The following is a 12,223-nucleotide window of genomic DNA, read 5'->3' on the forward strand; positions in this document are numbered from 1 at the left end:
AAGGAGTTTCATCAAATACCAACTAGGAATGCTCGACACGAAGGACCTCTTGCCAACATGGAAAAGGAAAGCACAATCATCAAACTGCCGTCTGTGCGGCTATTTTAATGAAACATTAACGCATCTTCTGTGTGTATGCCCAACCGTCAGTGACCTAAGGAATATTCTTTTAAAACCTATTTTTAACGTCCTAAAAATTCAGACATGCAGACAGGCAGTGATCTGCTGGATGGAGGGTACATCCAACATCCTGACTTGCCGTGGTGTAAAATTCCTCACACAAGTAAACAAACTTCTTCAGGAAGCGGACACGGGAACAGCTCCATTTCCAAAACACAGGAAGAAGGAACAAATGCAGAACACGAGTCCTAACAGACTCAGGTCATGAACCCGTAGATATAAGATTAACCAGTTTTAATTAGACAAAAATTTATTTTAAAATCACTTCACACAGCACAGCTGCTTTTGACAATAACCGCACCCCCGAAAAAGCTAAAGCGCATCTTAAGATAAACGCACTTGCACTTTATAATAACATATCAATCCCAAATACGGTTTCTAAAAATTCTCCTACTTTACGAACACATACTCATTTATTTTACTCGCAACCAGATGATCCAAATGAATTGCATAGTTGTTGCACATGTTTAAATACGTTGTAATGGTTTTAATTAACTGATACAAATAAAGTTTTGAACACATTGATACAGGAACACAGTGAGGCCCGCTGAACAAAAGTACCTTAATCCTGGCAGAGTGGATGTCATAGATTTAGGGTGCAGCCGAAGTGAGGTGCTGGTGCCCATCCACGCAGTAGCGACAATGGGCTGGTCCTGATCCGTACAGCAGTGGTGATGCATCCGCTGCTATGAGTGGTAAGCTGCAATGCAGAGGTTCAGTGTCGTCGTCGAGGCTGCAGTTGACGGAGATGCGAGGACCTTGCGCCGGGAAATGTGGTGGTTCCGAAGGCAATTCGCCAGATCCGATCCACGCAGCAGCAGAGAAACGTTGGTGCCGATCCATACAGCAGAAGTGATGTGCCGGTTTTGATGCGCACAACAGAGGCGTTGCGATGGATTTGAGCCATGCAGCAGAGGCAATGTATCGGTTGGACAGCGGTTACTTCAGTTCCATTGGAAGAAGCATTTTAGGCCCACTTTCAAGGGTTCCGAACTGGAATGGCACTACTTGGGAGGGCACATTCATAGATGGTCCAAGTGCAGAAGTAGGGTGGTTGAAAGTCTTTTATGTCCCTGAGACTTCATATCTGGAGGCCAGCCAGCTACCCTTTGGAGTCACTCTGGTTTCAACTGATGCAGGTGCAGTCCTTCTCACCCAGGCAGGGGGACAGCAGGCAGCACAACAAGGCAGGAGTCCAGCAAAGCAGCAATCCAGCCTTGTTGTCCAGAGTGACAGCCTTCAGCAGCACAACAGTCCATCTTCCTGGCAGAGTCTTCACAGGTCCAGAAGTGTACTGAGGTGGTGGTGTCTGAGGTCTAGTATCTATACAAAGTTGTGCCTTTGAAGTGGGGGGGACTTCAAAGATGTGCCTTTGATGTGCACAGAGGTCCTCCCTTCCTGCCCTGGCTCCAGACTCACTAAAGTGGGGTATGCACCCCTTTGTGCGGGGACAGGACACAACCTATTCAGGAGTAAGTGAGGCTGGGTCCAGCTCCTCCCTCCCATCATGCCCGGTTGACCCATCATGTCACACCTAAGCTCCCATTGTGTGTGGCTGTCTAGGGGGAATACACACAGCCCAACTGTCACCCATCACAGCCATGTCATCAGAGACACCTAGGGCACATGTACAAAGAATTCAGAGAGAATCGCAATCAGGAAATTGGTATTTATAAAGTTAGTTCATCTGGCCTCAAATTACTAAAGTAAAAAAATGTTCTAAAAGTGGCATTTTCATAACTGCAATTTAAAATCCGATTTCATCATAAGTTTGGATTTTAAACTGTACTACCAAGGACACCAAACTTGGAAAGTCAATCGCTTCACAATTGGGAATTACACTAAGCACCTGCTTCCGATGTCAGTTGGAATGCCTCCGAATTGGACTCGACTTTCCCGGATCCGATTCGTAGCCCTTGTTTCCCACCAAATCGTACACAGTTATGAACGACCAAGTGCGATGCGAAGTTCTTGTCCGCGTTGACCAAATCGTTTCCAAACCCGATCCTGTCCGTACGACTCGTTCGCAGCTGAATCGTGCCACACAATAGAGCCGGATTCTGAACGAGCAAGTACGATGCTCGATTCGGACAGCCGTATCGACTTGGTCTCAGCAAGACGAAACAGCAGTGGGAATCGGACTTCGGGGGGGCCATAGCAGGCCACTCTTCACCCAGGGCCCTCCAAATCGGTCACGGGGTGGTGCTTGTGGGTCCCCCCGATCCAAGCATGCACAGTGTGGGGTGCCCAACACAGGGTGTAGGCTTTTCCCCACCCACCCCTTTTTGCTATGAGAGCCTGTGTATGCGTTTGGTATAGAGGCGCCCATAGAGTATAATGGGAGTCCAAGCGAACCGTGTCCGTCAGCATCCAGATGCATCGTACTTGCTCGGTCGGACTCCAGTGCTCCGGGCCATACGGAAAGCGTTTAGGATCCAATTTGGTCAGGATGCTTTCCGAACGAGATCGGAATCAGGCCCTTAGACAGTGGAATCAGGTAATCCCAATGTTATCCAATGGGAGAGATAGGCCTTCCTGTAGTGAAAAACTAATTTGAGGGGTTTTCACTACCAGGGTATGTAAAACATGTAACATGTCCTGCCTTTTAAATACATGGCACTCTGCCCTTTAGGTTGTCCAGGGCCTACCTTAGGGCAGACTTATATGTATTAGAAAGGGAAGGTTTGGGCCTGGCAAGAGGTTTATCTTGCCAGGTCGAGATGACAGTATAAACTGCACACACACACTCTGGAATGGCATGCCTGAGACATGATTAGAGGGCTACTTAAGTGTGTGTCACAAGCAGTGGCCATGAGCACATATAGTGCACTTTACTAGGGACTTATAAGTAAATTAAATATGCCAAATGGGAATGATCCAGTGTACCACGTTTTATAAGAGAGAGCACATGAACTTTAGCACTGGTTAGCAGTAGTAATGCGCTCAGAGTCCTAGTACCAGCAAAACGAGGTAAGAAAAGTGGAGAAGGATGGCAAAATTTGGTGGTGACCCTGCAAAAAGTGCCATTTCCAATAGTGGCCTACAATAAGCTTTCTAAAACCAAGCTCCTTTTCATTTCAAAGATGACCAATGTGCCAAACAAACTGATCACCAAGCTGTATGTGATAGCCAGCTGTCAATCATAGCTGTCCAGTATTTTTCTGTTTCTTCTGCACTCTGCCTCTACTGTGCGTGTGTGTGTCATCTGTGACCAAGTCAATGGTATGAGTGTCTTTTCACGCTACAAAGATGACTACTGTCAACTAATTTACTTATGTGACCTTGACAGGCATATGGAAAGGCTAGTATATGTCACAAATATTATTTTAAAAAGTCCACAGATTAGTGCTTCAATCAGGTGCTATCCCAACTCGGTATTATAATTCTGTATGATAATATATATCCTTGGTATAATCGAGCAGGGATCAGGCTGTGACTGGTCTTTTGGACACACAGAAGGCCTTAATGAACTATAAAGGTCAATGTTCTATGAAAGTCTAGGAGAACAATAAAAGGCAATCTTGGACGGACGTAGAGAAGGTGATGACACTAGAGGGACACTCCGGCAGTGATGCTGGAAGGATTTTCAGAGTCGGGGTGCTGCCATCGTAATTAAAACTCTGAAGTCATAGGGATTCTGAAAAATAGAAGCGTTTCACAAAGAGCAAGTATAGCAAATGAGCCACTCCCATTCACTAGAAGGGTGGTAATTGTGTGGCATGTGGCCGGTGATGCATTTTTTAGAACACTGCTGTAAATATATTACTAAAACATGGTGCGGTACCATAGTATAATTTGCAGAGAGCACATTTTCTGTTACAATAGCCACAAAATGTGAACTGATATGCAGTTTTACTGCCAAAACGATATAGTGCACAAACGATAATGTGTAGGAATTGGGTTTTAGCAAATATTCATCATTCGTTCATTCATGTAAAGTGTTGATTTGTTTTGATTCTATAAAATCTTTTATTCCATCACACTTTAGAACTCCAAAAATGTGCTTTTCTAACTACTAGTATAATGCGAAATATTGGTAATGGTTCATATTCAGGTATTTACATGTTACAGCCTTTCCCTTCACACCCCCTGCTCCCTTGCAAGATTCTCAGATAGTTTCACTTTACAAAATCCTCTAACCTTGGAATAAAGACCCATTTCCATGTTAAATGTATAAGCAACAATTTGTCATAAGACATGGCCCGACATTTGACCTCCGGTCTTTGAACCACAGCAAATGCGACAAGATATATTTTTAAAATGTAAAGGCATCTTTATTGCTCACACACCTTCTGAACTCCCGTATGGGTATTTTGAGGGTGCTGCAGCTCCCTCCCCCACATTTCAGAAACGGAGACAGTAAGGCATTGTTGCGGTAACATGCTAAGATTAATGCTAAGATTAGTGTCACCGCTGTTTTCTTCGTTAAATGCATCACAGTTGCTAATCATTGGCACTGTATTTATAACGTAAAACGAAAGAAATTGTTCCAATGGGGTATGACAACAATTCACGTTGCATAGAAGCTAATGCTGTCTCTTTTCTGCTCAGGCTGTGGATAACCAGACTTCAGTACAGCTACCCCGCAGCGTCAAGGGTATCATGGACACGTGGGTGCTCCAGATGGGGTTCCCCGTTATCACTATCAACACTTCGAGAGGGGGAATCACCCAGCAACACTTCCTCCTGGATCCTGAATCAGACGTCACTCGTCCATCAGAATTTAAGTAAGTATTGTATGAACCTGATGAATGCCTCTTTAGTGCTTGCGGGTTTTTTTGTGCGGCCTTTCTAAGAATATGTAGCCATTTAAAATGTAAAAAAGACAAGAATACATAAGCAGACACTTTTCGTCCTTGACATTTTTGAATGTGTTTTCATGCGTACAAATGGCATTGCATGTTGATGCTTGTTGTCAAATGTGGCTCAACCAACAAGTGGGCGTTCATTCTAGGATACTAGGACACCCACAGGCCGCGATAGAAGGCCCCCAGTTACAAACCAGGGGCGGGACGAGAAATATGACTTAATCACACATTATAAAGGAGCGATTTAAATATAAATCTACTTAATAAAATAGGAAGCATACATAAAATGTAGTCTGGAACCGATTTTGTAGAGAAAAAAGACAAAGTTGCATGAACTAATTAATGCATGTAAAAAGACTGTGCTGCGTTTAGTGCACCAGCTGCTCTGTAATAATTGATTTGGGAAATCGTCAAAGTGTACAGGTATTTTTTAGCTTTTAAGGAAGAGATAGGCAAAAATGAAATATCCGCAAAAAAAAATAGCAGATGCTCCATCCACTCACCTTAGCGCCCCCCGCGGTTTCCTTCCTTGCCTCATAGAGAAAGGGAGGAAATACCTAGGGGCTTATTCACAAGCCTCTTGCGCCACTTTTGCATCATTTTTAACATGGGAAAAATGACGTACGGGTGGCGCAAGGGGCTTGTAAATAAGCCCCCTAGTTTCCGACAGAGGGGCATTAGCTGGTTAGGCTGTTGTGAAGGCCACCAACAGACCACCTTACAGAATGGGACTGGGACAGTATATAGGCCAGGGCACCAAAATAAAAGTGGCGCTTTTGAACTTGTACACACGTTCTATAGATGTTTTGGGAGACTGCCTGCAAATGTGCTTGCTACAGGCAATAGCTGTGGAAACATCGGGAAGATAACAGTAAAATCTGGCCACCAGACCATCAAACAGCCACCAAAATGGTCCATACACTGCCTATGACACTAGCCCCTCGGGCGCTGCCCGGTTGCCCTGTATGCCATTCAGCTTAATAGGCCGACGCTGACCGGCATCTGATGACGACCAACCCTCTTCAGCTACTGCATGCATCCTTGTCCTGTTGAGAAAATCTGACTTCCACGGAATTCTGTGTGGTTACATAAAACCTCAGCGAGATTCTGCGGAGTTCTGTGAGAGGATGAATTTCGGCATGTTGCGCTGCTTGGGCTAAATTTTACAACCAACAGCTTGTTCTGTGCTGTAAAATCCACACAAATGGCACCACACACCACACCAGAGGGAGCTCCTTCTTTCTGCCACTCAAGTAGATTTTCTACCCGAGCAGCATCTTTCTCAACGCAAATTGTAGTGACCTGCCATGACCGCTTGCATTGAGAAATCGTGCATTGACTCATCCTAGCACTCAATTGTTTTTGCTCACGCTCACCAAGTGAACGTTGGTGAGCCACGCATGAAAACAACTCCACCATGCAGCAATTCACACAGTTTTTCCGGAACTCCGTGCTCCAGGCAGAGTGGGCAAATCTTCTCAAACTCTGCCGGCGGAGCGGAGTTTACCACTCCCCCTAGACTTTTCCTGCTCAGAATTTGTCCCACCTTGTCACCAGCTTCACCAATACCTCGTCCTTCATCAACAGTTCATAGAAGAGTCCAGCTTCAAATACAGACAGCAGGCTTTCCCCTCAGGGTTCTACCACATTGAAAATGTTTGAAGTCCAAAGGTAACTCGTTGACCAGGACTAACCCGATCCTCCTATGCGACCTTTGCTTCATCAATGTCAGCCTCCAACATTACTCTTGTCCTGGTCTAGTGCTACCAGTTGCCTGTGTTTTTTGTCTCTATTTTTGTTTGAAACATTTAAAAGTAATATTTCCAGGTCCCCTGATTTGATTGCTGTTGATTTGGTGCCATTTTGCTCATTAAAATATTCTCTTTTTTATAAATTGAATGGGATTTTTATTTTGTTGGGGTATATGACTTTTACTGTTTTTGTAATTCTAAATTCTTTACACATTTCCTTAGATTAGGCATGTCTGCTCTGGAGCACAGTCACTAGTGGCTGAGCTGAGGTTTAAATGACTAAAACCTTAACTTGACCAAACAAGAATAGTCAGTCAAGTCCAAGTTTATTTGGACCTTATTCCTTAAAACATTTCAGGCATCAAATTAAAAGTAGTTAAAACACTTTGGGGCTTATTTATGAGCGCCTTGCGCCATTGGTGCGTCACGTTGCGTGACACACTGATGCATAACCTGCTGCGGGAAATTTACAAGCACACGTAAAGCCACGCTGCGTGGCATTACTTGTGATCATAAATCTCACCCCATTTCACAGAACACATTGCATGTTAGGGGCAAGACATTGGTGTTGCTGTGGGTGTTCCTACACAACACCCGTGTCCACCGATGCATTTCCAGATTTACGAGCAATCGTAAACCTGCAAATGCGTCAGGATGCTATGCCACCCCCAAGGGTGGAGTAGTGAGGCGCAACGAGAAGAAATGTTTACATTTCTCCTGGTTTTTTCCTCTTTCATTGAATGCTTCATTCTACAGCATGCATTGAAAGACGAAATCACCTCAAGTGATTGTTTTTGTGCAGGTAGGTACACCTTCCTGCACAAAAATAATCTCCCCACGACGCACGCATCCTTGCACCATGGTGCAAGGGTGTCTGCAGCAGAGCATGGCAGCAGTTTGTGTGCCAGCGCAGGGAAAGGCACGGAGATGCGACATGTTGCTGTAAATATGTTGCATCCCTGTGCCTCGAAACTAACGCAGAGTGGCGCAGCAAAATAACTTGTGGCACCATGCTGCGTTAATTTCCCATAAATAAGCCCCTTCATTGTTACTTTTAAAACAGATCCAGATCATTTAACTTTGTACCCAATAGGAGGGCCTGAGATCCGTCCCATATTAAAGTTTTCTTTACAGATAACAAATAACTCCTGAATGCGCGTTACATCCTATCTCATATCTAGCAAGGGAGGAAGCCTGTCTGCTATCCTTACCTTTATATTTCCTTAAGATAGGTCTCAACCATAATTTTCAATGCTCTAAAAACCATAACCAATCTAATAAAATATGGCTAGAATCACATTTAATATGAGAGCACATATAATGTTTGTAACAGGCCCTGCAATTGAGCCGTATTTGGTGACAGATAGTAACCCATCTCATAGGTTTTTATTGACGAGGTTTAAGTTTAATCAAATCTATTGGTTTGCCATTCAGGAAGCATTTTATTTAGCCACTGTTAAAAGGAATGGGCTTTCAACAAGCTAAACCAGTGTATATACTTGCAAATGCTCTTGTCCCCCGTGGTTATTTTTGGCGTTGCAATTTTTTTGGCAGAAGCACTTAGAGTCAGAAAAAAACTTTTTAGAGCCCAGGTTTATTTGGTAGTTTGACATGTTCGCGTCATTAAAGCCGGAGTGGAGTACCCAATTTTTAGCTCTGCCTAGGCAATGTTTGTTTAATGATTGTGAAGGCGTTCCCACAAGGATTCTATGTTAATGGCTCGTAATATGGCACTTGTTCCTAATAATTATTATTTAATGATATGGGAGCTTTTATTAATGTATTTGTTTACTTGGTATTTTTTATTTTATTATTGTTAATGTTTTGTGTATTTTGGTCTTTATATGGTTACAAAATTTCTGAATAAAGTATTGTTGACTAACTGATTAGATTTTTCCATTGTAACAGAGAACTCTTAAAAGAGGAAGTTAAAACAGGGTTTACACCACAACTAAATGTTAAAAGAGCCAATACATTTTCTAAATTAGGGAATGTTGTTTCCTCCATCCAAGATAATGTTATCTGGATAATTCGAGAATTATATATGCATATGTCATCTATCTCATGTTGTTTTCCTTGACATATTTTCTACTAGCGCTCGAAGATCACTTTTGGTCATTCTTAATGATAGGGACAGGTTATATGTTATATATATCATTTATTACATATAGCAGTGATCCTTCATCTTACAGATATGACGCATTTTAATTCACACTCCTGAATTTCCCTTGGACATAAAGTGGAAATTTTAATAGCATTGTCCTGCTCTAAATGTTTCCAAAATCTAATTACCTGAGCAAAAGCTAGGTAGCTCCAAGCTATTAGACCTGTTTCCACCCTTACAGCTTGAATTATGAGGAGGTAAAGATAGAAGTTTTTTTAAGCATCTATTCTCCTTCAGATCTCAATTAAATGTATCACTTAGGCAAAGCAGCTCCATACCATATTAAAATTAAGGCCTAACCATAGCGTGATAAGCTATCAAAATAGGTCTTAAGAAGGGCCCTCAATACTCTCTTCTAAAATGCTTAAGACCACTTGTAGTCGACAGGGACAATTGAGAACCTCAACTTCTGAACTGTCAAGAAGCCACTTACATTTAGAATTATTATTCCCCAATGACAACACCTCAGTAATTTCCAAGTTAATGGTCAACTTTTTCCTTTTACAATATTTTGAGAAATCTTCTAATGTCCTCTGCAAATCGATTTCTGCTAAGCTCAAAATAACAAGTCGTCAGCATAAAGAAGACAACTAATGTGAGTGCCATTCATCTTAGGGCTAAAATCATGTTATCTTCCCAATAAACTGAGAAAATTGCTACAGGGAAAATAAAAGCAGGGCCAAGACACAGCCTTGTCTTAGACCATTCATAATATGTATTTTATGTGAGAGTGACACTTTGGTATCATTTTCCACCTGTTTCCAAGTTCCTCTATACATTTCTTTTAATTAATAACAAGCGGAAATCCTCAGGTATTCCATAGTTACTTAGGGCTTCACATAGCAGTTCTCGATATACAGACTCAAATGCCGTACGAAAGCCCAGAAAACAGCAGTAAAAGCTTCCTCTTTGCTCCAAGGATTTTTGACTTATTGCCCACAGACTAGAACAATGATCCATAGTCAAGTGTCTCTCCTGTAACGAACCTTGCTCTATCGGAATTATTGAGTTGAGCTCAATCCACTATTTTAGCAGCCCCAGCTGAATTTTGGAAATTATTTTGCCACACACATCTAGTAATTTGATCTGACTGTAATTTTGAGGTAAAGAAGCATCACCTTTTTAGGTCTCGCCTATGCAGCGCGCATGCGCTGCATAGGAGGACCTGTAGCCGTTGTTCTGCTCTTTTTCGAAGCACACACTTGTGCTTGTGGCGGCATCCACCTTTCGGGAGCGCGTAGCGGCGCGCCACAAGCACGAGTGTCTTGCTTAAAAATGAGCCGACTGCCCTTGCGCGCGCACCACTCGCGGGTGCACCCTTCCGCCTCTTTCTCCCGCTGCAGCCTGCACGCCTTTTTTTTTTTTTTAACATTCAGCGCGATGCGCGCGCTTTGTTCTTACAATGTTCTCACGGCTGTAAATTGGTCCTTTAGTCTCTTGACTTTTTCATAAAACCCTCTTTCCCTTTTCCTTAACCTCCCCCCCACTTTCCTCTACCCCTGCCGCCCTCTTTTTCCAGCCCCATATCTCTCATCGTGTTGTATTGTGGTGTTTATATAGTGCCTGCCGCTCCTCCAGTGGGACTCCTGGGTGCATGCAAGCCTTAAGTGGACAGAGATGTACGCGTTGCTGTGACTGATGCGGGGATGCCCCTGGCTCCATCATTTCTCTTCCGCTGCCTATCTGACTTCCCACAATGGCGGCAGATCAAAGGATCTCACTGTCTCTGCAGAACGCAGGGCACATCGGCCTCTTTGTTTGTTGTTGCTAGGTTCCCAGTAAACGAAAAGAAAATGGTAGAGGCATGTTACAGTACAACAATAACTTCTCCCCACACAACTCTGCCTCAATCCATCTTTTCTTTAATCCGATGTTTCATGCCTTTACCTTTCCCTAGCTTTTTGAATTGTTTTTGATGTGTTTTTCGCGAGTGGCGCACACGGACCAGCGGACTTTCAAGTGAGATAGACCTGTTAACCGGAGCTTAATATTTCCCTTCCTGTCCCTCCGTTGCTTACCTGCCAAAACTTTGAGACCTTTTTGTTGACTTATGTAGCGCGGCCTTGGCCCAAGGGCATTTTATCCGAGCATTAAACCAGGCATTAACACGATTGTAACTTTGTCCCATCACTCTTCTCTCTGACTCATCCCAAACCTTTCTGATTACTATGAACTCCCACGCATCCTTTTTCAAACTTTCCCCACCATTTTAGCCAATTCACCTAACTCACAAGCGCATGTCCACTCATCCCAATAGCAGCTTTCTGCTCTCCTTTCAAATCCATTCCCATCATTCCATCCCTGCTTTGAAGCACTACTAAGCACAAAATAACTCATGAGCACAAACTTCCCACAAATAATCCACAAGGAGGAAAAACAGCATTTGCAATGTAATAGGTCTCGCATTTGCGAGAGATTAAGCTATTGGCATTGTAAATGACAATGCCTTTTATTTATGTTTTAAAAACCAACACGTAAATAAAAGCCATTGCCATTTACAATGCCATTAGCTCAAACTCTCACAACTGCGAGACCTATTGCATTGCAAATGCTTGTCATGTATTGGTTTCAACAGTGCCTTTAAAGCTATCCAGAAGAATGCCTGTCTATAATTCTTTAAAAAAATATATAGGAAAAGCTGGACCACCAATCAATATTTGTTTTAACTACTACCGCAGATAGATTATCTGGGCCAGTTGCTCTTGTCGGTTTTAATGTGGTTATTGTTTTGTTTATAGTTCCAATAGAAAATTGCATCCTTATTGCTTCATCTATTTTAAATATAGCTGGAGGTGAGCGATTCACAACCCTATATTTATATAATTCCTCTAAGTACCATACCCATGAATCTTCTCCCGCCAAGCATCTCAATTTTCCCTGTTCCTTTCCAAACCCTTATTGTACCAGAACCCAAAGCTTCTTATTTTTTTGCCTTAATGAATTCAAACCTAGCTTTCCAGCATTTTTCTTGATGTATCCTCTTCTTGTTCGATATTACATTTTAGTACTCTTTTCGTTCTACCATGAGTTCTTCTATACACTAATTGCTCCTGGACAGTCTTATAGAATTTCCCAATTTTCTTATTTATTTTTGCATTCACCATCAAAGAACAAATTGTTATTACACTTTTCAATTCATTTCCTTTTCTCTGTTAACCTCACTATAAGACATCTTGAATAATCCATTTTCAGGAGAAGCACTTGCTTTTTGCTTAGCTTGGCCCCAATACTTGCTGCTATGTGCAGTGGGCGATGGTCACTACCTTCAATTTGCAACACTTCTGATTGAGTCACATATTTAAAATCCCAAGCGAGCAAAA

General features: G+C 42.7%; 1 protein-coding gene across 1 annotated transcript in view; it reads left to right on the forward strand.

The window, feature by feature from the left end:
• Positions 1–12,223, forward strand: part of LOC146860510 (aminopeptidase N-like) — a 438,299-nt gene that overhangs the window by 215,504 nt on the left and 210,572 nt on the right. The window contains exon 10 of the mRNA XM_085644422.1: positions 4,732–4,907. Coding sequence (XP_085500548.1) covers positions 4,732–4,907 — 176 coding nt within the window. The remainder of the gene's footprint in view (positions 1–4,731; positions 4,908–12,223) is intronic.

This window comes from Triturus cristatus, chromosome 3_1 (assembly GCF_964204655.1).
Source record: "Triturus cristatus chromosome 3_1, aTriCri1.1, whole genome shotgun sequence".
NCBI lineage: Eukaryota > Metazoa > Chordata > Amphibia > Caudata > Salamandridae > Triturus > Triturus cristatus.